At 41.5% G+C, this 27,138-nt stretch overlaps 1 protein-coding gene across 6 annotated transcripts in view; it reads left to right on the forward strand.

Moving 5' to 3' along the window:
• The window catches only part of Zgrf1 (zinc finger, GRF-type containing 1), a 62,484-nt gene extending 35,791 nt beyond the window's left edge, over window positions 1-26,693 (forward strand). For all 6 annotated transcript variants that reach the window (XM_087624976.1, XM_087624984.1, XM_087624991.1 and 3 more), the window contains 12 exon segments: window positions 2,434-2,577; window positions 5,091-5,205; window positions 7,748-8,010; window positions 9,456-9,615; window positions 14,317-14,394; window positions 14,789-14,936; window positions 20,423-20,550; window positions 22,434-22,557; window positions 23,721-23,897; window positions 24,033-24,167; window positions 24,848-25,109; window positions 25,288-26,693. In XM_087624976.1, coding sequence (XP_087481102.1) covers window positions 2,434-2,577; window positions 5,091-5,205; window positions 7,748-8,010; window positions 9,456-9,615; window positions 14,317-14,394; window positions 14,789-14,936; window positions 20,423-20,550; window positions 22,434-22,557; window positions 23,721-23,897; window positions 24,033-24,167; window positions 24,848-25,109; window positions 25,288-25,424 — 1,871 coding nt within the window. In that variant the 3' untranslated portion in view covers window positions 25,425-26,693.
• The last annotated feature ends 445 nt before the right edge of the window (window positions 26,694-27,138 follow it).

A 27,138-nucleotide genomic window follows, 5' to 3' on the forward strand; every position in this document is an offset into this window, starting at 1 on the left:
CCAGACATTCAAGATTCTCTTAATGGTTTAGTGCATGAGAAATATCTATTGTTCTAGCTGTTGGTTGCAGAGTTCTTTAAACACTAGATCACATCTAGTATTGTCTGCCTAGACGTTAGTTAGCTGTGGGCAATCAAGGAATATGAGTTGAGTTCTTTTATTATGGCACACTTTTTTTTCTCATTTGCTGAATTTTACAGATTAAGGCAGTTTCATCAAATAAAAACATGTTTTAAGTTATTATCTTCTTGGTAAATTAAAACATTTTTATTATATAGAGATTCTCCAACTATAATACCCTTTACTTAAAATGTATTATCAATATAGATGTATCAGGTTTATTGTTACAAATATTTACTTGATAACTTACTTTTCAACATGTTCTATTTGTTTTTATAACTTTGTTTCTTCTGTTGTAAAAATGTTACTTATAAATAGGTTAAGCTCGGGTTGGGGATTTGGCTCAGTGGTAGAGCGCTTAAGGCCCTGGGTTCGGTCCCCAGCTCTGGAAAAAAAATAAATTAAGCTCAATAATTAGATTTATTATGATTGATAAACTTGTATTTTTATTTTACTTTTTCTTATGCTTTTTCTATTTTATTTGCTTTTGAGACAGGGTTTTACTATATACTCTTGGTTAGCCTAGAACTTGCTATGTAAACCAAGCTGATGTTGATCTACAGATCCACTGGGCTCTGTCTCTGGAGTACTGGTATTCAAGGTGTGCACTGCCATGCTTTCCTATGCCCCTCCCTCTCTTTAATTATAACAGTTAAAACTTTTTTTGTTTGGGGTTGTTTTAATATGTGGATGCTGGAGATTGAACTGGGCCACCTGGGTGAGTGGCCAGTGCTCTTAACGTCTTAGCCATCTCTTCATCCCACCCTTTTTAATAAAATGATTTGACTAATTTATTTTTGTGTGTATATGAGGCAGGCACACACATGCTGTGGTACCTTTATGAACATCAGGGGACAACTTTTAAGTCCCCCCCACCTTCTTTTGAGGAGTCTTTTGTTTCTGCTGCTGTGCTGTATATGTGAGCTTTTAACCTATTCTCCTGTCCCTGCTACCCAGAATCTTACCCCTTAGGAATTCTAGGATTACAGACAATCCACCTCATCTAGCTTTTTTAAGTGGGTGAGCTCTAATGACATACTCAGGCCATGGGGCTTCTTTGTGTAACTCTGGGTGTTTTGGAACCAGCTCTGTAGAGTAGACTGGTCTTGGACCCAGAGGTCCTGCTGCCTTGTTTCCCGAGGGCTGCTGGGAAGAAGGTGTATGCCACCATGCCCAGCAAGAGTTTGCTTTGTAACCACTTTTACCTCCTGAACCATCTCTTCGTCCCCTTGTCTCCTTTCTATGCTCTTTTAAATTCTGTTCTACCTCTAAAAATGGGTAATTGAAATAATTAGAAAGCAAACATATGCCTTACCCACTTGCCCAGACTCTGTTCCTCACTGTCTCCTAACTGCCTCCATCAATATACTTAAGGTACAGTGTTCAGGAAAGTCATGCTCAAAGACAAGCGAGGTGTTGCTGTTGTTGCAGTGTCATTGAACTGACCTTGAGTTATTGGTAGTTTTAGTTGTTGCAAGACTTTCTGAATGAAGGAACATTATGTTGACAGGTTGAAAGAATAGGTTGAAGGTCTATTGTCTGAAAAGCTGGATTTAAAAATGCTGCAAAAGCTACTTTTTGAGTTGCTGACATGAGACCACCAGTAGTCTGTTACAGATCAGAGGAAGTACTTTGTGTTTATTTATTTTGTAATTATTAAAAGTATTACATAAGGTCTGGATGGCCACCATGAGGAGATGGAAGATAGAGACAGGAGAATTGCCAGAAGCTTAGGCCAGATAACCTGGTGGGAAAATACTAAGGAGATTCTGTCTCAAACATGGTGGAAAGCAAGACCAGCACCCAGGGTCATTCCTGACTTCCACACATAAAGTGTGTGCACACTCACCTGGCTCCCTGACTTCCATACATACAGTGTATGCACACTCACTTGGCTTCACATATATAAATGAGCATGTACACAATCTACACATATTGTAGGATGTATTTTTATTCTATGTGAGTAACTGTATGAGAATATGGGCATTCTGTTTTAGTGGTCTAATAGTCTGTGTACTTGGAGTCTGCAAAAGATGGAGCTCTTTAAGGGTTCCTACCACACATATAGAAGTAACCATGTCAGGAGATGGATATTAATCAGCTTGGTTGTGGATATCATCATACAAGATAGGTCAAATTCGTTGTGGCTGGAATTGTCGTACAGTGGTAGGATGGGTACATAGCATGCACAAGGCACTAGGTTCAATTTCTGCTACCATCCCAAGTGCCATGTTAAACATCCCGACTAGAGTTGTTTGTTTTGCTCAAGCTTTCCTCAGGAAAGCTGGAATTTAAAAGTGTTTGTCCTTCCAGGTGATCTCTGGGTTATTTCAAAAACCCTAGACTTTGAACTAGATACTTTCATTGCATGCAGTGCCTTCTTTGGGCCATCTTCTGTCAACGAAGTAGAACTGCTGCCTTTGAAAGGCTACTTCCCTTCTAACTGGCCCACCAACAGTAAGTACCACCACGCCCACCCTCATTTCTATTTAAACAGAACAACAGACGCAGGAGGCAGTAAGAGTAAGAACGATGTGTGTGGAATTGTTTACTAAAGCCAATGAAAAGCACCCATCTCCAGTTTCTAATGTTGTGTGCAGTGTGACCTGAAAATATGTATTGTTTCTCTGTTGCTGTGACAGACCATTGACCAAAAGCAATGCGGGGGGAGAAAAGGGTCTAGTTTGGCTTACTAGTTTTAGACCATCGTCCAGGGAAGCCATGGCAGGTGTTCACAACAGGAACATGGAGGCAGGAAGTAAAGCAGAAGTCATGGAGGTACACTGTTTCCTGGCTTGCTGTCCATGGCTTGTTCAGCCTGCTTTGCTATACAACCAGGATTGCTTGCCCAGAGGTAGCATTGCCCTAATGGGCTGGGCCCTTCCACTTCACATAAATCCAAGAAATGCCCCCACAGCCTACAGTATATTCCAATGGCAGTATTAACGTTCTCTTATTTGAAGTTCCCTCTTTCTAGCTTGTGTCAAGTTGTCATAAAACTAACACATGTATGAAGATTGAATTTGTAAATATTTCTACAGTTCAAGTCCTATGGGACTAACAATATAATGAAATCTTAAGGGGCTGGAGAGATGGATCAGTTGTTGCTCTTGCAGAGGCCCAAGTTTAGTCCCAGCACCCACATGATGGCTCACAGTAATAGCAGCTATGAGGATCTAGCCCTCTTCTGATCTTCAAGGACACTAGGCACACATGTAGTATACATATACATGCATGCAGAAAAAAACACTTACACATAAAAAACTAAATCTTTACCAAAAAAGAAATCTTGAACTATCATTTAGTATTTGGTTAAAATTGAATTTTTCATAATGTTCTATTTTTCATGAATTCTAATTTTTTTGGTCTTTGAAAGTATATTTAGTAAACAGTTTGTCATTACATTGTGAAGTCCTTAGAGACTTGAGATTCAGAAGAATATGATTTTTATTTTGAGAGTACCCAAACTCTTTTGAGTTCTCTTTTTAGATATATGTATTTTTATGTGTCTGAGTGTTTTTACCTGCATGTATTTCTGCGCCACACATGAATGCCCGGTCCACAGAGGTAAGAACAGGGCATCAGGAGCCCTGAGACTAGAGTTCACAGATGGTGGTGGGTGCTGGGAACCCAGCCTTGGCTCTCTGGAAAAGAAACAAATACTCAACTGAGCTGCCCTCCAGCCTCTCTTGAGAAATTTTTATGAAGACAGATTAACCACCTTATGTTTTTTAGTAAAGAAATTTTAGCCAGCCTGGAATATGTAAGACTTGTCTCTAACAGAAAGTTACAAATTTTGCTGACATTTAAGGTTCTGAGAAACTTTAGTAAATTTACTTCCATCTATTTCTATGAATCTTGAGATATCTGGAGACTTCGCCATACGTGTCAGTCTCTTTCTTTCTTCCTAAGATTTACTTATTTATGTATTTTATGTGTATGAGAGCTCTATTTGCATGCATGCCTGTATGAAAGAAGAGAGTATCAGATCCCATTACAGATGGTTGTGAGACACCATATAGTTACTGGGACTTGAACTCAGGACCTCTGGAAGAACAGCCAGTGCTCTTAACCACTGACCCATCTCTCCAGTACCCAGTCTCTATTTCTGATGGTTGAATTTGATCCATCATGAACTAAAGATACAGAATTTAATGACCCTAGTTTTTAGAATTTCGTGGTTTTAGTCTCCTTTACTCTCCCATTCCCTCCAGCCTTGTTTGTTTTTGTTGAGAGGCAGTCTTGCTGTGGAGACCAGGCTAATCACAAACCCACAGAAATCTCCCTGCCTCCACTTCTGGAGTGCTAGGATTGTAGGCATGCATGGCTTGCTCTTTTTTTTTTTTCCTTTATTTTTCTTTATTTGTTTGGTGAGCCTGGCTGGCCGCCTACTCACAGAGATCCATCTGCCTTTGTCTACCGAGTGCTAGGATTAGAGGTGTGTCCACTATACTCAACTGATCTTTGATTTTTTCAATGAATGAGCTTAGTCAATCAGTATGAATCTGACTAGAGACCAATTGACAGCCATTTTTCATATGGACATTTTTGTGTTTGTTACAGATGCTTTCTTAGCAATGTTAGCATTCTAGTTTTCTATTTTCCATGTTTTAATAAATTTTGAGGGAAGAAATACAAGAAAGTTTAACTACATAAGCGCCTCTCTCTACAGCACAAGCTCTATGCTGATTAAGGAGAATTGCTGCTGCCAAGCAGTGCCCTGCACTGGCACTGTTCTGTACTCACTGCAGAGTTCAAGGGTGACTTAGGTTATGCAGTTCACACACAAAATGAAGGAGTAGAGAGCATAGCAATATAAACAGAGAGATGTTTAAAGAGCTTGCATGTCCTAACAAATTGTTTTCTGTCATCTGACTAGTTCAGACGGTAACCTGAGTTATAAGGACGTTTGATCAGTTTGTGTTGGTTTTACTTACATCTAATATTCACTTTCTGCCTTGTCTCTGTAGTAACGGTCCATGCATTATTGGTTTGTAATGTCAGCACAGAGCTGACAATGCTGCAAAACATTCAGGACTACTTTAACCCAGCGACTCTTCCACTAATGCCATACCTGTTAGCAATGTAAGTCTTTTACCTTTGCAGTATTGATATTATGGCGGCCTAGTTCCTTTCTATTGTTTGATTAAAGACTATAATCAGAAACAACTTGGGAGGAAAAGGTTTGTTTCACCTTACAGCTTAGATAGAGTCTTATCTCAAAGGGAACTTGGTGCAGAAACTTGGAGGTAAGAACTGAAGCACAGACCATGGAGGAACACTGCTTACTGGCTTGCTCAGTCTGCTTCTTTATGCAAACTAGAACCCCTTGCCTAGGGTTTGTACCACCTTCAGTAGGCTGGACCCTCCCATATCAATAATTAATCAAGAAAGTGCCCCATAGACTTTCTATGGACCAATGTGATAGAGACATTTTTTTTTAAAGATTCATTTATTTATTATATATAAGTACACTGTAGCTGTCTTCAGACACACCAGAAGAGGGCATCAGATCTCATTACAGATGGTTGTGAGCCACCATGTGGTTGCCAGGAATTGAACTCAGGACCTCTGGAAGAGCAGTCAGTGCTCTTTTTTTTTTTTTTTTTTTTGGTTCTTTTTTTTGGGAGCTGGGGACCGAACCCAGGGCCTTGCGCTTCCTAGGCAAGCGCTCTACCACTGAGCTAAATCCCCAACCCCAAGAGCAGTCAGTGCTCTTAACCACTGAGCTCTCTCTCCAGCCCCCAAGACATTTTCTTAATTGAGGTTCCCTCTTCTCAGATGCTAACTTGTATCAAGCTAACAAAAAATTTATCAGCTCAAGTGTTAACTGAAAGTGCAATAACAGAATATTAAATATATTTTTACCAACAAAATTTTAATTATCTTTTACATTTGGAGATTATATTTGTATATTAGAAGTTAAGCATAAAACAGATGTGGCTCAATGGTAGAATGCTGTGAGCATGTGTGAGGCTCTGGTTTGATCTCCAGCACCAAAGATAAATAAATAAATGACATTTATAAAAGGAAAGAAAAAATATATATGCATTACTTCCTTTTCATCGGTTTATTTGTTATCATTCAGGCCAGTTCTGAAATTAATTCCTTTTATTGAGGACTTTTAAAAGATCATTATAGTACCTTTTTTTAAATCTTTTGTCATTGTTGTTTTTTAATGTGTAAGTGCTCTGTCTGCATGTGCTACTGCATGCCAGAAGAGGGCATCAGATTCCTCTATAGATGAACATGAACCACTCTGTAATTACTGGGAATTGAACTCAAGACCTCTGGAAGAGCAGTCAGTGCTCTTAACTGCTGAGCCATCTCTCCAGCCTCATTGTGCAACATTTCATTCATCTGTATGTTTTTTCCTGTGTGGGTGTTCAGCCTGCATGTATGACTGTTCGTCATTTGTGTGTCTGGCATCTGGGGAGGCCAGCAAGGATACTGGATCTCTGGAAGTGTTGCTGCAGTCAGTTGTGAGCTGCTATGTGGGCTCTGGGAATAGAGTCTGGGTGCTTCGGAAGAACAGCCAGTACTTTTACCTGCCTTCTCTCTAGCCCCTTATCTGTATCTTAATGCTGCACATCACTTAACATTCAAAAGAATGATTTTATGGTGTCCATGTTGACACTATATTTATTCTTATTACCTATATCTCATTTTTAAATTTTTCTAACACCAAAGCTCTTTTTAAAAAAGTGAGAAATGGGGCTAGGCTACAGCTCATTCTGTCACATCCACGAGGCCCTAGATTACATCTCCATTACCACACTAACCTCCTGTGGTAATATACACCTGTAGTCTCAACACTTCAGAGATGGAGAGGAGAATCATGACTTCTTTTCTTTTTTCTTTTTTTTTTCTTTTTTTTTTGGAGCTGGGGACTGAACCCAGGGCCTTGCGCTCTATCACTGAGCTAAATCCCCAACCCCGAGAATCATGACTTTTAATTCATCTTCAGCTACTTAGAAAGTTCCAGGTTAACCTGGCATACATGAGACATGTTGTCTGAATGAATGAATTAAAATAACTGGGAAGTGAATTTATACTTAATATATTAAAATGAGAAAAGCATGCTTCCTTGCACTGGACATTGAACTCCATTCATGCTAAACAAGTGTTCCACCACTGAGCTATCTTCCCGGCTCCTCCCTTCCACTTTGGATCTCTATCTTGCAGCATTACCCTTTTCTTTGCCACAACAAAACCCTAGGGGTTTTTTAAGCCTTGTAGCTTCATTTTTATATATTTTAAATAACAATAAAATCCATTTGCCTATTGTAGGTTTGCCTGAAGTATAAGCTATGTTAATTATCTAAAGATTACTACCTATTAGTACCATGAATTTGTGGGCACATTTCAATATTTATATATCTCTATTTGGGGTAACTCTTTTTTGGTGTAAAGAGTATATGAATTAATGTGTAAACTACTTAAACTCATGGCAGCAGACAGTGGGTATTTTGTAAATATTAGTTCTCTTGCACCCTCCAGAGTAAAGCCTATCCATTTGTTACCTCCAATTTTGTTTTCTGAGGATTGTAAAATGAGAGCTAAGTTATAAATAAGACCACTCACACATTTCAAAAGTCCTAACTGTTTCTAATGTTCTTTTTACTAGGTCTCAGTCAGCTACAGTTAGCAGTAAAAATGTCAGTAAAAGAAAATTTATCCCACCAGCCATTACAAGCATTAAAACAAAATTTGAACTCCTCCACTTGGGAGCAACCTTGCAGTTGGCCAGAGAGTTGATTAACGTGCACCGGTTGAACAACGACCAAGCTTCAGCACTAATGCAGATAGCTCAGATGATGGCATCCCGAGGCAGCGATGAAGATGCACTGGAGCCCTTCAGCCATTCCCTGCCTATCACAGTCATTCATGGTGAGAGACGTTGTAGAGGATGTGAGTGTTTATACGTTACTCTGCTCTTCGGCAGGTTTTCTAGAGGTCAGGAGGTAGCATCCTGAATCAGAACTCTGCTGTCACATCCTGGTTCCATCACTCACTAGCTGTGTGATCTTGGTAGGTGGCTTACTTCATAGCTTTGACTTCTGTAAAATGTGCATTAAAAGAAGCATACACCTCATGTGGTTGGATGTGTAAATGATTCAGAGTAAGTAGAATGCTTAGAGGAGCGCACAGCACATACCTCAGGAATGTGTGAGTTGATTATGCTAGGTGCTCTGTCTTCCCTTCACCTTTCTCATATAGACCCATGTCATTTTCTAAGACATACTCTGACAAGTCAGTCCAGGTGCTTAAAATCCTTCAGTGTCTGCTTGCCAACTTCAGGAGAAATAAAAAATTTTAGCTATAGTAGAGGTCCGATTTATCCTTTTTTGAGACAGTGTAAGCCTGGCTGTCCTGGAACTCACTTTGTAGACCATATTGGTCTTGAACTTCCAAAAATCCACATACCTCTGCCTCCTGAAGGCTGGTTTGTCCTCTTGTGATTTGCCCCTTTGCCTCCCCCGAGCCTCCCTTTTTGCCTTCCGGCTGTATACTTGTGGAAAGTTCTGAAAGTGCTTTCAACACGCTTAGCTGACTTTCTCTAGATCGTTGGGTATGTGATTCTGGGAGACTTAGTTCTGCTACTTCCTTCCTTCCTTCTTCCCTTCCTTCCTTCCCTCTTTCCTTTCTTTCTTTCGGGAGGGTTTAATAATTTATTTGTTCACTTTACATCCTGATCAAAACCCCCCTCCCTTCTGCCCTCTCAGTCCCACCTTCCCATCTCTCTTCTCTTCCCCCACTACTCCCACCCCAACCTGCCCTGATGTATTAAGTTGAATCAGGACTAAGTCCATCATCCTCCACTGAGGCCAGACAGGGCAGCCTAACTAGGGGGAAGGGATCCAAAGGCTGAGTGAGGGACAGCCCCTGCTCCAGTTGTTAGCGGACTCACATGAAGAGCAAACTGCATATCTACTTTATATGTGTAGGGTTTGTGTTGATTTTTTGAGACCGGTTCTCTGTGCAGCCTTGGTAGGCTGGCCTTGAACTCTTAGAGATCTGCCTGCCTCTGCCTCCTGACTGCTAGGATTAAATGCATGTACCACTCCCACCCAGCTTGCTACTTCTTTCTTTACAGAAAGCCTTCCCATCTACCAAGGCCACAATAGTCTTCTCTGCTCTCATAGCAGTGCTACCCTGTTACCTTATCTCTTTACCTATGATTTATCCTGTTGACTGTAGTGTTGTCTGTTTATTCTCTTGTGCTGAACATAGTGGATGGACACTCTTATTTTTGAGTATATTAACTAATTAAAGGTGGGTGAGATAGAGAAAGTATTGCTTGTATATTCATAAAAGTTTTTATGGTGTCTTAGGTGTTTTTGGAGCAGGCAAAAGCTACTTGCTGGCTGTGGTGATTCTGTTCTTGGTAGAGCTGTTTGAAAAGTGTGATTCTGAAGCAGTTGGCAGGGCAAGGCCATGGAAACTCCTCATTTCCTCTTCCACTAACGTAGCTGTTGACAGAGTGCTTCTTGGGTAAGTGTGACAAGTGGACGTAAATAACCCTGTCTCATAAGCTTGCTGCCTGGAGAGAGTGCAAAGCTGTCATTTCTGACCCAAGAGCTACGATGTAGTCAGTCTGACTTTTTAACTCGTGACTGTTCACCTATCTGACAGTTTGGATAACGATAGAATAACCCTGTAAAATACAAGTTTGGCCAAGAACATGTGGGACCGGCAGTGTGTTCCTGCAGGGAGTGGGGAATCTGGGAGCTCTGAGCATTCCTTTGAAAGGCATTTCTCGGGGTTGCAGCTTAGACTGAGGGGATACCATCTTCCTTGGGAACGGAAAGGAGGCTTGCCTGCTGCTTGCCATCGAACGTAGTAGACTTCCAACCTCATCGCTCCTTGCTATACATACAGTTGGGACTGCTGCTCGTCCAGGGTGCAGCTCAGGGGCTCTGCAGAGGACCCATGCACCGTGGGCCTTAGGCTATTTCTTCTCACAGGTAGTGATCCTATGCCTCTGACTCCGAGGTTTGAATTTATTATCATAGCAGTAGGCTAAACACAAATACCAGAAATTGTCACTCAGAATGGCAACTATATGCCATCCCCTTGCTCATGCCCTGTGTAAACAACACAGCTGAACAATGTAAGTCATGTCTGTGTTTAATAAGAGGATACAAAGAAGACAAGAGCAATCAATTCTAAGTAAATACAAAAAGAAATTTTAATTTACTCTGTGTATGTATGTGTGTATGGCAGAAGTGCACGCCTTTACGTGTGTAGAGGTCAGAGAAGAATATCATGTGCTACATTATCAGTCTGCCTTTTACTTGGAGACACAGTCTCCCTCTGACCCTGGATCTAGCCTCTGTCCCTCAGTGCTAGATTACAGATGACTGCATGACTAGTAGTTTTTTGTTTTCTAATGTAGGTGCTAGGGATTTGAACTCTGGACTTGTGCTTGAATTGCAAGTGCTCTTACTGATCCATCTCTAGCACCAGGTTTTTTTTGACTATATAGGTCTTTTTCTTTTTTAATTGCAAATAAAGACTACTGACATGGATCAACAGGTAAAGGCATTTGCTGCCAAGCCTGGGGAATGGAGGCTCATGTGTGCCCAAATTGGCGTAAGTATTTTTTTAAATGACAAGAAAATACTGAATATTTACCAATAATTCAGTATTTATCTGAATTTCCACCTAAGTAACAGCTTTATTTTTAAAAATCCATGATTTATAAGTCTAGTCTCTCTCTCTCTCTCTCTCTCTCTCTCTCTCTCTCTCTCTGTGTGTGTGTGTGTGTGTGTGTGTGTGTGTGTGTGTATGTGTGTGCACACGCGCGCATTGTATAAAAGTAGCTTTTATTTTCCTGTAGTAACTGTCATCTCTGAGGCTCACTGCCTCAGTCTGCTAACTGAGACCTAGTCCTGGAAGCTTGCAGCCTTCACACAATCTTATCTAGGCCTAGAATGTTTTCAGCCTTTGAGACTTACTGCTGAATAAGCTCACCTTTTCTGGTTCTTTCTGAACTCTGGCTGGCTGCTTCAACTCAGCTGTTCTGACTCAAGCTCTTCTCCAAGCTGACTGATTCAATCTTGCTTGTCTCTTGGCTTCTGACTTTTTGCTCTGCTTGGCCTCAAACTAACTCTGACAATCTGTTTTAATCCTCTGTCTCCTCGTTCCCTGGCTTGTTTTGTCTTCACCTGTGTCTAGCTTGTTCTTTCTCTGCAACCTGTCTCTGTACAACTGTCCTAGTAAAATTGCTCGCTCTCTCTCTCTCTCTCTCTCTCTCTCTCTCTCTCTCTCCCCCTCCTTAATAGCTTCTCTTTTCTCTATCTTCATGAGAGTTGGGCATATTCTGTTCTGTCAAATCTTTTTCTGATTTTGTCAGTTTGTGAAGAAAGTGATAAGACATCACTTTCAAATATGAGTGCTTCCTTCTACAAATCAAGTTTACCTTCATTGTTTGGGATTAAAGGTGTGTGCTAAGGGCTGGGCCACACCACAGCTAGAAATAGGTATTTTCAGTAAATGTACAATCTTGGGGTTCACAGTATGATCAAATGTCCTGGAACAGGTGTATGCATGTATGAGAGAGAGAGAGAGAGAGAGAGAGAGAGAGAGAGAGAGAGAGAGAGTGTGAGTAGGGCTAGGGATTGAACCTGGGATTTTGTGCGTGCTAAACCGGTGTTCTACCACTAGGATCTACCCACAGCTATTTTAGAAGGCTGTTTAATGCTTGACTCTCTGAAAAGGACCTGAGAAGTATGAATCTGTAAGTAAGATAGATGCTTCGACTGCAGATAGACTGCATTTTCCCTTTCTTCAGAGTAGAATACCTTCTTGTGCATCGGAATAGACAATGTCTGTTGTGATGCTCAGAGTAGGTACTGTCTAGTTTTGTGTATCAACTTGACACAATCTGGAGCTATCACAGAGAAAGGAGCCTCCCTAGAGGAAATGCCTCCATGAGATCCAGCTGTAAGGCATTTTTCTCAGTGATCAAGGAGAGAGGACCCAGCCCATTGTGGGTGGTGCCATCCCTGGTCTAGTGGTCTTGGGTTTTATAAGAGAGGCTGCTGAGCAAGTCAGGGGAAGCAAGCCAGTAAGTATCATCCCTCCATGGCCTCTGCATCAGCTCCTGCTCCCTGACCTGCTTGAGTTCAGTCCTGACTTCCTTTGGTGACAAACAGCAATGTGGAAGTGTAAGCTGAATAAACCCTCCCCTCCCCAACTTGCTTCTTGGTCATGATGTTTATGTAGGAAATGAAACCCTAAGACAGAATAAGACAATTTTTTTTAGGGAAAAAAAAATGAAAAAAATGGGATACAAATAATACCCAGACCCCTATAGCATCAGTGCTCTGAGAATACTGCCCCTACCGTGTTACTGATATAATATAAACTTGCACTGAAAAACAAGCACTAGCTATTTCCGATGGAGAAGTATCTCACTTTTCTCTAAATTGAAGTTCATTGGTTACTTCTCATCTCAGCCTGACAAAATAACTGAAGGTGGGAAATGTCATCACGCTTCATATCCGCAGTACAAGGCCTCATGCTGTGGAAGCCATGGTGGCTGAAGCATGAGGTAGCTGGTCCATCCACTCTCAGGAAGCAGATGAGACAGGTGCTGGTGCCTTTCTGTCTGTCTGCATTCACTTAATGTGGGACCTATGGCTTCCCGCCACCCACTGTTGGGACTTACCCTTTCAGTCTAGAAACCCTTTACCGTTGTAACTTACCAGAGCTTACCTCCAGCCTGATTCTAGGTCTTGTCAGACTGGAAGATTTAAAACAGGAATCATTTTATGTTCTAACAGTGGGTTTCCGTCATCGATCTGGGAAACTGAGTTTGCTTTAGTTCTCTTTAAATCCCTGTTTCCAAGGTGGTGCAGGTGTTTAGAGGACCTGTGGCTCATTGAGCTGCACCTCTGAGCGAGTATAAAGCTAGAGTGTAGGATACAAGAGGGAGGGGAACAGTTCCTCCTTCTGCTCAAGTCCCTATTCCCAGGGCTTAGGAACTGTCTGTAGAGTTCTCTGTATCTCGTCTCTGCAAGTCAGCAATGTAGCCTGAGTTCTAGGCTTGACTGGCTCTGCTTGTTCGTTTGTTGTTTGTTTGTTTAATGTTATATGTATGGGTATTGTGCCTGCATTTATGTCTGTGCACCATGAGTGTGCAGTGTCCACACAGGCCAGAAGACATTGGGTCCCTCGGAACTGGAGTTAACAGATTGTTGTAAGCCTGTGTGGGTGCTGGGAATTGAGCCAGGGTCCTGTGTAAGAGCAGCCAGTGCTCCTAACCTCTGACCCATCTCTCCAGCCCCATCAACTCGTTAATGATGTAGGCTTAACTAAGTTATCTCACCTGAGCTTCAGTGTCCTCCTCTTTGATGGGCTAGTGTGCATCATTATAGTAACATCCTGAAAAGGCTCTTAATGGAAAATATATAGTATTTATTGCTTTCCATATTATGTTTTTAGGGCATTTTATTTCTAATCAATCTCAACACTGGCATTTTATAAGTACTGTACAGATTTGAATGCTTAGTTCCTAGTTGGTGGCTATTTGAGGAGGATTAGGAGGTGTATCCTTGCTGGAGGAAGTGTGTCACTGGAGGTGTGTCGAGGCCTTGAGGTTTCAGGAGCCTTCTCTGCTTGTGGTTGGGAATTGAGATGTGAGCTCTCAGCTGCCTGTCCTCTCCACTCCACCCCAAATAAACCCCTTTTCTGTAGGTTGTTTTAGTCACAATGTTTTATCACAGCAATAGAAAAGTAACTTATATAAAATAAATCTACCTGAGTTTTCTGCAGAGTGCTGAGAAGGTAGCTCAGTAGTAGAATGACTGTACAGCGCACATACAGTCTTGGCTTTAAGCTCCTACCAAGAAAGGAAGATAATCTTCCTTTCTCAGTATGTTCCAGGGGGAAATTTTCAACTTCCTTGCTTTTACTTTGAGTTTAAATAGTTCATATCAAATCATATAACTCTACAGTACAGTCCTATGCAAAATAATTATGATAATAATATGCCCTAAACATGTATGTGCATACATGTGTGTCGAGCATCAGTAGGCCGAGGAAGAGCATTGGGAGTTTAAGGAAAGTCTGGGCTACAGACTGCACACTGTCTTTAAAGAAAAGCTCACATTAATGTAATAATACGTGAAACTGTGTTTTATACTGTTTGTAAGTAAGGACAATCTGATTTCTCTTGTTTTTTTAAAGGCTTCTCAGTCTTGGATTTGAAAAGTTCATCCGAGTCGGGAGTGTTAGGAAGATTGCCAAGCCAGTTTTACCTTACAGGTAAGACTGCTAAATCCTAACAGTTACACAAGAGTCTGAGAAGTATCAACGTTTTATGGGTTTTATCTTAAATTTGGCCTTTGAGAAAGAGATAGCCTTAGTTTTTAGTTAAATTAGGAAACCTATATAGAAATTCTATCTTAGAACGAGTAATCCAAAGCACATGTAATGGCCCAGGTCTTTAACCCTGGTCCTTGGGAGGCAGGAGCAAGTAGGTCTCTGAGTTTAAGGCCAGACTCATTTCCATGGCTAATTCCAGGAGAGCCAGGATGAGACAGTGAGACCTTGACTTAGAAAAAGAAAAACAAGCAAACAACAACAAAAGTCTAATCCATTTTGTTCGTTGTGCATATGAAATTAACAAGGAATATTCTTTCTTGTTGCTCAATTTCAGCTTACATGCTAGCTCAGACAATGAAAGCGAACAATTAAAGGAACTCCACGCACTGATGAAGGAAGAACTGACTCCAATAGAAAGAGTTTATGTCAGGAAAAGTATTGAGCAGCATAAACTGGGGACCAACAGAGTCCTGCTAAAGCAGGTGAGGTGAAATCACACCAGTTCCTTCCCGGTGTGTATGTTCTGTTCAGATGCTCTTCTTCTGTGGTGATGGATGAGCTGAGACTTCAACGTGCATCCTTACCAACTCTACCCACTGCGTATTATATTTGCTGCAAACATTCTTCAAGTTGTGGCTGTTGGCTTTCATCAGCCTGTGCAGATCTTGTTTGCAGGACCTGGCATCTGAGGACCTGAGAGAATGGGCGGACTAGAGTCTAATAGTCTTGCTTCAGTCTCAGTGTACCTGTATTTACGAACGAAAGCGGTGATCCAAGGAAGGCTGTTTGAGTTCAGAAAAAGCATGATTAGAAAAACATGTACACAAACACCAGTAAACACATATAAAATTAACAGAGCAGCCCTTTACCAGAACGTTCTTAGGACAGACAAATTTAAACACAACTGCCTGACATGAACTGTAGATTCTATGTGGAAAAACATGTAAGCAAGGCAGAAGCCTTATCTAGAGTGAGGGTGTGGGTATCAGACTGAGTTCTATAGCTGTATTCTGACATCCAATAGTAAACATATCTTATAAATTGAATGTAAGTGTCACAGGAGGCATGAAATTACATCCAAGAACAATTCTGGGAACAATGCACCTGAGGTAAAAGACCCTCTCTTTTTTTTCCTGGAACCTCTGTCACTGTTCCCCAAGGCATTGCTCACCATGGTCATTCTTTTGACTGTGTCCCGACAGTGATGGACACATTTTATTACCATGCCTGCAGCCTTCTTTCTTCTCCCTTTACATAGAGGCTCGAAGAAGAAAATGGAGAACTTTGAATAGATTCTTGGTAAAACCCGTAAAATTAGTTGGATTCTAAGAGAAAGAAAGAGAAAAAGTTTTTATTTTGGGTGAAATATCAGAGTGAAAATTTGTCTTTGATGCTGCTGTAGAAAGCCAGGTGTCTCAGCGTCTGTCTGCACCCAAGAATACAGGCAGCGCTCCACTCCCTCCTGGCACTGGGTGCTAGGTGCCCAGATGGTAATAGGAAGTACTGTCCCTTGGTGAAGGGGACAATTCAGAAGCTTTGTCTTATGCAAAGGAACAGTAGTGAAGGAAGAAGAGTCACGGGCTCCCTTGGACTGCACGGACACTGGTCAGTTTCTGCAGGTATTTTGGGAAGCCGGCTTTCGTGAGACCTTGTCCTGGTCAGCTGTTGCTGAAATGAGGCTACTGAGTACAGACGCTCAGGGCAGCCTCTGACTGTCAGCAGCTGTTGCTCAGCGTAGACTGTAAGCCAGTCTGGTCTCAGGGCACCCACCCACCACATACTCAGAATACTTGAACACAGGAGGGCAGGCTAGACCTTTAAAGTTCATGCTCTGCCCCCTAAGATTCCCTTTGCTCTGACTCATCAGGCATGTGGCCAAGCCCACATTCATGAGGCAAGGAGACATCCTCCACCTGCCTCTGGTGGTAAGCACTGTAAGTCACGTTGCAAGTCGGGTGGATAGTCAGACAAACTTTACAGGGAAAGGAAACCTAATGACGAGTATGTGATGATTTACATTCTAGAAGACCTCGAGATACTGTTTTTGTTTTGTTATAGAGTCTTACTTTGTCGCCCTGGCTGACCTGGAACTCACAGAAATCACTTGTCTCTCTGCTTCCATAGTGCTGGGTTGAATGACATTGGTTAAAAATGCTCAGCTAGAAGTCCTCAGAGCCCTTGAGACTAACTTTCTAGGATCAGAGTTGTAAAGCTTGCTCTGGGCTGCCCCTCCTCAACTAAGGGCCGAATTCGGTTGTTTTCAACAAATACCAATGCCATTTATGTAAACTACTCAACCTGCTATAATAATATATAAGAATAGCTGCTGATATTTTTGACTATTTTTAATCAGAACCCAGTTCCAATAAACATTACCTATCAACAAATAAAAATATATTAAAATACTTTTAAAAATTTTTAAATTTACTTTTAATAATACTTTTTAAATTTTCCTCAGTGTCCAGACTTTACAATAAACTTTTAAAAATGGTTTATAGTTACTGCTTCCTAGTCAATAAATAATAAAATATCTTCTATTATTTGACTCTCAGCAGTATAATAATGAATTAAAAGGTAAAAATAGTTGGTCATGTTAGCAATGCCTTACATGGGAGGCAGAGTCTGGTGAATCTCTGTAATTTCAAGCCCAGCCTGGTCAACAGACTGAGACTAGAACAGTCAGAGCTACATAGAGAGTCTCCTGAGAGGCTCTGCCAAAGCCTTACAAATACAGATGTGGATGCTCACAGCCAACCATCGGACTAAGAACGGGGTCCCCAATGGAGGAGTTAGAGAAAGGACTAAAGGAACTGAAGGGTTTGCAACCCCATAGGAAGAACAGTAATATCAATCAAGCAGAGCTCCCAGAGACTAAACCACCAACCAAAGAATACACATGGACAGACCCATGGCTCCATCTACATATGTAGCAGAGGATGGCCTTGACAGGCGTCAATGAGAGGAGAGGCCCTTGGCCCTGTGAATGCTGGATGCCCCAGTGTAGGGGAATGCCAGGGCAGGAAGATGGGGGGGAGTCGGTGGGAATACTCTCATAGAGGCAAGGGGAGGGAGAAAGAGATGGGAAACTCCAGAGGGGAAATCAGGAAATGTAAGTAAAGAAAATATCCAATTGAGGCAGACAGACTGTGTCCCAAACAACAATAAAAAGCTAAAACTAATATAATTCTTTAATGGAAAAACTTTATCCTTTAATTTTTAAAAAATGCTTATTGATTTATAAATTTAAGATTTTCCTTCTAAAATTGCTTTTATCAGATATAGTTTCCAGAAATAAAAGAATAAATGCTATTTAAGAGTTGTACTAAGAGATATGAACTAAGAGATAAGCTATAAGGATTAGGATCTACTTTTAAATAACTAAATGCTTCAAGTTCAACCCCCAAAAGTTCAACCCTTTTTGGGATTTTCAAGACAAAGTAAGTGGCTTTCAGCTAAAACAATTTTCTTTTTCAGTTTCTATGTGTGGGTGGTGACTGTGGATATGTGGATGCCTGCAGAGAACAGAGGAGAGTTGACCCTCGGAGCTGGAGGCCCAGGAGTTTGTTAGCCCCCAGTGTGGGTCAGGGAACTGAGCTCAGGTCCTCAGGAGAAACTGCAGGTGCCTAGAGCCATTCCAGCTCCCGGATCTCTCTTTTAAAGTCACATTTTTTCCTTTTTTTTTTTTTTTTCATTTTATAGACAGGCTTTCTCTATGTAACCCTGGAACTTGCTGTGTAGACCAGGTTGGCCTCAAATTCACAGAGATTCACCCGCTTTTGCCTAAGTGAAGGGATTAAAGGCGTGCTAACACATCTGGTCTTTTTTAAAGTCGTGTGTGTGTCTGTGTGCGTGTGTGTGTGCATGTGTGTGTGTTGTGTGCGTGTGTGTGTGTGTGTGCGTGCGTGTGTGTGCGTGTGTGTGTTGTGTGCGTGTGTGTGCGTGCGCGTGTGTGTGTGCGTGTGTGTGTGCGTGTGTGTGTGCGTGTGCGTGTGTGTGCGTGCGTGTGTGTGCGTGTGTGTGTGCATGTGTGTGTGTTGTGTGCGTGTGTGTGTGTGCGTGTGTGTGTGTGCGTGCGTGCGTGCGTGCGTGCGTGCGTGTGTGTGTGTGTGTGTAGAGGTCAGAAGACAGCTTGCAGTGGCTCTCTCCTTCCTCCATGTTGGTTGTGAGTACACTCCGGTGATAGTTTAATAAAAGAATGGAAGCCTAACTGACAGAGAGCCACTGTACATGATGAATGTTAAGAAAATAATGCTTATAATTTCCTTGGGCTCTGTGGTGAAAGAGACAGTCGAGAGTCCTGGTTTTGTCATTTGGGCTTGTTGAAAAAATCATTTGGTGTTGAATATTCTGAACGCATGCATACAATAACATACATACTGAGCAGATTGTCCTTGTGTATTTAAGAATACACACATACGAGCTGGGGATTTAGCTCAGTGGTAGAGCGCTTACCTAGGAAGCGCAAGGTCCTGGGTTCGGTCCCCAGCTCCGAAAAAAAAAAAAAAAAGAATACACACATACATGCATACACACATACACACACACACATGCACACACACACACCCCACCACTATCAGCAACAACAAAGCAATAACAGTGAATGGAAAAGAAGGCTGTGAAGTTGAAAGAGAACAAGGACAGGTACATGACATGACAGGCTTGGAAGAAGGAACAGGAGGGGTAATGATGTAATTATATAAAAAAATTCTTTTAAAGATTTATTTATGGGGTTGGGGATTTAGCTCAGCGGTAGAGCGCTTGCCTAGCAATCGCAAGGCCCTGGGTTCGGTCCCCAGCTCCGAAAAAAAGAAAAAAAAAGAAAAAAAAAAGAAAAAAAAAGATTTATTTATATATTTCATGTATATGGGTGTTTTGTCTGTATGTATGTCTGGACACCAGAAGAGGACATAGGATCCCATGGGACTATAGTTATAGATGGTTGTGAATTACCATGTATGTGTTGGGAATTGAATCTCCAGAAGAACAAACAGCCAGTGCTCCTAACTGCTGAGCCACCTCTCTAGCCTTAATAGAAATAATCTTTAAAAAAAGAGAGACCATCTGTTCATATGGTCTTACTGTCAGGTGTCATTATGCTGCAGGTTAGGAAGGGACATGACTATATATATATAAACATATCATTGATATGGTATACATGTGTGTAGCTCAAGATACTAGACCAGTCACCATACCTAAGCCTTAAAATTCATAGATTTTTCTATTATGTATATTTATATAATAATTAAACATTGGCCTTTCAAGCTTTATGCCTTGAACACATTACTTAAGGTTTGAACAATTCAAATACACTAAAGCATAAAAGTACATTTGAAATTCTATTTTATTGGCATTAGGGACTCACTGTGTAGCTCACATTGCCCTGGAATTCCTGATCCTCTTGCCTCAAGCTCCCAAGTCCTGGAGTTACAGACATGCCCTACTTTGGACAGGTTCTTAAGCAATCACAGAGCCACAGTGTTCAGGGGTTAAGCAAAAGATGGCTTCTTAGCATGTTCTTCCTGGGAAACTTAGGTCAGTGTTGATAAAACGGTTCCGTTCATTCAGGCTCACCTGTAGAGGAGAAAGGAAGACACGTCACCCTTGACGCTTTCTGTACTAGTGCACTAGTACGTCCCTTCTGCTGTAATACCGCAGTGACAGGCTCTTGCTAGTGACCTCAGAGCAGCTCGTGTTTGCAGCATCCGCTGTACATGTGGGAGTGAGGAAAAGGTAGCCATAAGCCAACAGTCGACTTATGAGTAGCAGGAGCCAAGATACATTTGGTTTAGCCTTCATGTTCTCTGTTAAATTCTTGACTTTCTTTTAATAGTCGTTGGTTAGTGATATTTTTGCTTGGCCGGGCAAGGTGACCCACAGCTATAATCCCCAAGCTCAGCGGGGAGAGTGAGGCTAAGCACGGGTACAGAGTGGGATATTGTCTCAGAATCCTTTCTTCTTTCTAATGAAGGCTCGAGTTGTTGGCATCACCTGTGCGGCCTGCCCATTCCCGTGTATGAATGACCTTAAGTTCCCTGTGGTTGTGCTGGATGAGTGCAGTCAAATGACAGAGCCAGCCTCACTCCTTCCTATCGCAAGGTAACCTGAACGACTCCCTTCCCAAGAGTACTCATGAGTCAATTATTTCAAACATTTCCTGAGGTCAGACTCCACAAACACTTGTCGGAATTTTTAGCAATTCAGTTACTAACATTAATTTTATAAATAATAGAGAGAAGCTTTTTGAAGTGAATATATCAAAGTTTTGTATAGTTTAGCCATTGGACTTAACTTCACAGTCTTTACGACATAGTCCTTAGAGCACTACTGCTGGGACATTATAGGACTTCCCTTATTTGTCAGCTGCATTAATGGTTCCGAACTCCACTGGGTAATGTCATTCAGTGTCCTTTCTTTTGTATGATTTGAGTGGTTTAGCTTCTGAAAATATTTTTTTTAGTTTATGAGGTTATATATTAAAAACCAAGTTGACAATGAAAATTTGTCCCCAGAAACTGGAGAGGGAAACCTAAGCTGATAACAGCCATTAGAGAATTGTGCTTTCAAAGCATCTGTGAGGGCTGAGATGTAGTTCAGTGGATAAAACATGTTTAATGTGTGTTATCTGAGTTTAATCCCCAGTACCATGGAAAATAAAATAAAGCATGTGTTAAGGAAGAGTCCATTCACCACAGTGAGATTCAGGAGGCCTTGCTCATCCGCCGCCCATGTGTCCATAGGGCGCCAGTTGTCAGGGTTTGCCTGGGACCCTGGTTCAGCTTTTACTGAAACGATGCTGGGCAGTCAGGGCGACCTGGTAACTTCCCAGCAGCCAGGTTTGCAGGAGCACTGAGGCCCTGGGTGCAGTACAGGGGTAATGCAGTTCTGCTGTGTTCTGAGCACACTGGCCTTCATTTGATCCTCATGACAGCCATGCACAGAGTCACTGCCTCTAGGTTACTGAAAGAGTGAGGAGCAGGAGAGCCACAGACAGGATAGATTTTGAGATCTGGGGATAGATTTGTCTGTGAAACTAAGACTTCCCCACACTGTCTTATTGCTATTTAGAAAGACAGCTCATCCCGAAGGCCTTTCTTATCTCAATCCCTAAAACAGACTTTAAGCCAAGGAATTCCAAGACAGCTTCAGAGTTTCTGAGGTCTTAAGATCACTGTTTCTCAAATGTGTTCTGGGAAGCACTGACTCTACACAGAGGCAAGGGATGCCTAATATATTTTACGTGGAAAACTGTAAGTTAAGTGAAAGCATGTGCGACCTCATGGGCATGTATGTGCCAGTGCTCACCCACGTGTGCTCATAGCTGGGTGTGCATGTGCGGGACACAGGGAAACGTCCAGTGCATTCCTTCTGGCTGCTTCACATTCTTTTCTTTCTTATTTTTTTATTTTTAAAATGTGTTGATTTTTTTTCTGTGTTTGAATATTTTGCTCGTGTCTGTGTCATGTGCACCCTAGAGTTGGAGTGGAGTTATGGACTACTGTGAGTTGCCCTCCTGGCATTGAACCTGGGTCCTTTGCAAGAACAAGTGCTTTAACCACGGAGCCCTCTTTCCAGCTGTCTTCACCTTATGGATGGAGATGGGTCTCACTGAGTCAGTCCAGAGCTCACTATCTCTGCCAGACTGGCCAGCGAGCCTCTGTAGTCCTCCTGTCTCTAAGCTCCTAGCACTGGAATTAGGGATTTGTGCTGCCGCCACTGTGCCTGGCTTCTGTGTGAGTGTGAGGGATTTGAGCTCAGCTCTTCAAGGTACTTTAATCACCGAGCCATCTTCCTAACCCAAAGACTCTTGGAGGTAACATTTCAAAGCCTTCAACATGCTACTGAGCCCCACTGAGATTGCTAGGTCTTAACAACGTTTCCTGTCTTGGAATTCTAAGCATACATTTTGGAAAGTACAATGAGTCGTATCTGTATATCTTTTCTCTTCGCTTAGATTAATTTTCTGAATTGTTTCTTTGTAGGTTTGAGTGTGAAAAGCTAATTCTTGTTGGAGATCCCAAACAGCTGCCCCCTACAATTCAGGGTTCTGATGCAGCTCATGGAAATGGACTGGAACAAACTCTTTTTGACCGACTTTGCTTAATGGCACGTGCTTCTACTTTGAGTTACCACTAAGTGTATACTGTGTGGGTGCATAAAGGATAAAGATATGGTACCTTATCCTTGTTCTTAAGTAGTTTATAATGGGAGTTCTTTAGAAAGTACTCTTCTTAAAGACGAATGGAATCTCTCTGTTCTAATACGCCTTAAAACTGTTTCTCATTGTGTCTCTGTGTACGTCACCCTCTGTTATCCAGGAGTGTCCAAGGTGGACAGTGATGTGGCATTTTATACAGTCAGGTACCTAGCAACCACTACGTATTTCTAAGGGTTTTCCCCTCCCCACCCCCAAATTAAAAAAAAAAAGATTTTTCTATAATTTTTATTTATTTTTTGTTAACATGAAAAAAAATAGTTTGAGTGTGACTTTTCTATCCACTGGAATGGTGAGACCTGGATGCTAGGGTGCAGTTGTGAGAGCTGGGGCTGCTTTGAAGGTTCTGAAAGAAATGGTGACTTTTTCTGAGGAAGAAGCTAAATAAACTATAGTGGCAGGCGTTGGACTAGGGCCTGGTGTGCTACACAGCAAGCATGGCTTTCTTGTCACTTGGAACCTTGAGACAGTGTCTCACTAAGTTGACCTTGAGCTTCTTGACTAGTCCAGAACAAGCTTCCCTTGGGATCTGCCTGCCTGAGCCTCACCAGAGCTGGGCTCACGGGCAGGTACATCCAGCCAGCCTAATGTCCAGAGACCTTAATTCTTAGGCCTAACTCCACATAGATTATAAAAGCATAATGTGGGGGAGCGCTGAACATTAAGATTTGGCTTACTCTCTATTTTGTGGTTTTATAGTTTATGAACACATATTTAGGGTTTTTTTCCCTGCTGTTTTGTTTTGTTCTGTTTGGTTTGAAATAGGGTTTCTCTATAGCTCTGGCTGTCCTGGAACTTTCTCTGTAGACCAGACTGGCCTCAAGCTCAGAGATCCCCTTGCCTCTGTCTCCAGAGTTCTGAGATTAAAGGTATGTGTGCACTGCCACCCAGCTTTATAATTTCTTTTAAAATATTTATCTGCAGTTTTTTTCTCTTGTAATTTATCTAAGAACATAATGTAACACTGAAACATTTTAAATAGACTTTCTCTTTCTCTAGGAATAAAAGAGAAAGCTGTTTTAATTTTTTGTTTTTCTCCATTTAAATCTCTTAGGGTCACAAACCCATTCAGTTGAGAACCCAATACCGTTGTCACCCTGTGATCAGTGCCATAGCTAATGATCTGTTTTATGAAGGAAACCTGGTGAACGGCATTTCAGAGAGAGAAAGAAGTCCTGTACTGGAGTGGCTGCCCACGCTGTGTTTCTATAACGTCACAGGAACAGAGCAGGTGAGTGACATCAGTGTTGATGGGAATCACTACTTAATTTCTTGGTTTAATTTTATTGTTGTTGTTTATATGGTTTCATTCAGTCTTCCCATAGCCTTTCTGGGAAGATAATTTTGGATCTGTTTCTTGCTCCAGGTTGAAAGAGAGAACAGCTTTGTGAATGTGGCAGAAGCTGCTTTTACCCTCAAGCTAATCCGATCACTGATTGCAAGTGGACTAGAGGGCTCCATGATTGGGGTGATAACATTATACAAATCGCAGATGTACAAGGTGTGTGCAGTATATGATGATGTTTATCGCATATTAAACATCATGTTCTACGTTATAATATCTGGTTTTACACTGGCAGTACTTCACTTGGTGCAGAAATCTTTGAGACTTCATCCCCGTACTTACTCACAAAGGGACATTCTGATGTATTTTTCTGGCCTGGATTTTTTCTGCATAACTCAATGCAGACCTAACAAGGTTTAATTAAATTCAGTATACAGCTTTTGGGAAGAATGCAAATAAACAGATTAGAGGAGGAAATGTGGTGTATGCTTTGTGTCCAGGGACAGATGGGATTGAGACCGTTTCTCAGAATGTTCTGTGTGATCACATTTCACCAGTGAGTGTGAAGGATGGACGACAGGGATCCATGTGCAGAAAGCCAGCTGTGCTCAGTCGTCCTTACAGACTTTCTTAGTAGTTTTTATTTTTCATTGTTAGATACTTATCTGCTCAAATTAGCATGTATAATAAAATCCCTGCAATGGGTTAATCATTTTTAATTATTCAGAAATAATATTGTCATTTTCAATTTTAGATACTTTCTACCTAAATTCATGTGAGTCATAAGGAAGAAAGAAAAAACTATTCCTGTATTTACTACCAAATGGTTGAACTGACCAGTTTAGAGAGCGAGTTCGTCTAGTTTCTGTGTTATGAGCCTATTTCTTTATCTACAGATTTGCAGTTTACTCAGTGCTGTGGACGTTGACCATCCAGATGTTAAAGCTGTGGAGGTGTCCACAGTGGATGCCTTTCAGGGTGCAGAAAAGGAAATCATTATTCTGTCCTGCGTGAGGACAAGACAAGTAGGGTTCATTGATTCAGAAAAACGAATGAACGTTGCATTGACCAGAGGAAGGAGACATTTGTTGATTATAGGAAGTTTGTCTTGTTTGAGGAAAAATCAACTATGGGGGCGCGTGATCCAACACTGTAAAGGTAAAAGAAAAACGAACCTATTTCAAGCATTTTAAATTAAAACTGGTTCTGTGGGGCTAATCCTGGGTGGTTTGTGAGGAATAGCTGGGCCCATGGCCCCTTGGGAGACACCAGAAGGGACAGTAATGTGGAAAGCCCCGAAAGGTAAAGAATGATTCCTATTTTCTGTCTCTCTCAGGAAGGGAAGACGGATTGCAGCATGCAAGCCAGTGTGAACCACAGCTGGACCGTCTTCTGAAAGAGTATTTAGAAAAACAAGCAGAAGAAAAGCAGAAGAAAACAGAGAAAGAGAAATTAAAGGATAAATCTCATTAACAACAACAAAAAGGAACCTGGGCAAGGGCGTTTGTTGTAAATTCAGAATCTTTTTACACCTACATTTTTAATGTCTTTCTTTATTCTAAAACCCCTGATGCAGACAAGTTCCATCACTTAAAATAATGTGCTGAAAATTTGCTTTTTAAGGTGTGTATATATTAGACAGGCAGGTGTCTTGTTTGTGAAAGGAACAGTTTTTACATGAGGCAGGAAACCATTCCTGAGAATATCCGTATGCACAAAAACACACAACTGTCTCAAAGCCTGTGTGCTTAAATACAGTGCCAGGCAGGCCCACGAGTGTAGTCTTCTGAGCTGGACACGGTGGGACACATGCATTCCCCACCAGTTACATAAAACTATTCACAGTAAGAACTTAAATAAAAAGGTACAAAAGGAAAGGCAGAACACCGCAGTGTCCTTCACACTGGTGCTCCATAAGTCAGGTTTTCTTCACCTCTTTTCCCCGTACAGAACTTACCAGTACATATGTATAATAAATGGGTAAAGCCTTTTTTTTTTTTTTTTTTTTTTTTTTTTTGGTTCTTTTTTTCGGAGCTGGGGACCGAACCCAGGGCCTTGCGCTTCCTAGGCAAGCGCTCTACCACTGAGCTAAATCCCCAGCCCCGGGTAAAGCCTTTTTTATTTTAAAGTTAACATGTTCTTATAGAAAAATGTACAAAATACAGAAACTATATAAAAGAAACCAAAATTACTTAGAAATCCACTATTGAGATAATTATTAACATATTCACTCTTTTTTTGTGTGTTCTCTCTATAAATGTAAGTTTTGAGCCACTCGAGTCTACATGATTCTTAGGTATTGTTAATAAAGGAATATATTTATATCCAGGTGGGAAAATGTCAGTCTTAATCATAATTTGGTATGATTTTTAGCAAGGAAAACATGTAGGGACAACCCAAGTCATTAAGTATTTATTCTGAGAATATTTTAGATTTATTTTAAGAGTATGGAAAATTGTTTCCTTAAATTTCCTTGTAATAAAAACTTCCCAGTCTCTGACTGTCAGGATGGTGAGGTAAACACAGTTACTTTGCTACCAAGCCTGACAGCCTGAGCTCAGTCCTGGATCCCCCACATGGTCCACAGCAGGGAGATTCTCGCAGGTTCTCCTCAGAGCACGTCCATTCTATGGCTCATGGGCCACCCCTCACACACGCTAAGTTAGTATCTAAATGATGATTTATTGATGTTATCTGTGGTTATAATGGTTATTTATTATATTAAAACATATGACAACTGTCCCTGTGGAATTCCTGTGTGAAAGAAAAGGTAAATCCAACCACACTTGTAGAGCAGTGGTTGTGTGTGTGTGTGTGGTGTGTGTGTGTGTGTGTGTGTGTGTGTGTGTGTGTGTGTGTGTGTGTACTTGTGTGAGTGGGGCAGGTGACAGCAAGTGCTGAGAGCTGTGCTTTGCCTGTGTGCAGTGTAATATAACAGCAACAAATATCTAAACTGGGCTCCGGGCCTTGCTGAACAAACCGTCCATGTTCTTTATTTCTTAATTTGGATCTTTTCTTGCCTAGCTAGAGCAAATTTCAAGTGATTCTTCATTAATTTATTTATTCACTTTACATCCCAATCTCAGCGCCCTCCTCTCGATCCCCCCTTCACATCCCCTTCCCCTACCTCCTCTGAGAAGGGGAAGGGGCACCCTGGTATCACCCAACTGTAGCACATCAAGTCACT

This window comes from Rattus norvegicus, chromosome 2 (genome assembly GCF_021556685.1).
Source record: "Rattus norvegicus strain SHRSP/BbbUtx chromosome 2, alternate assembly SHRSP_T2T, whole genome shotgun sequence".
Classification (NCBI taxonomy): Eukaryota; Metazoa; Chordata; class Mammalia; order Rodentia; family Muridae; genus Rattus; species Rattus norvegicus.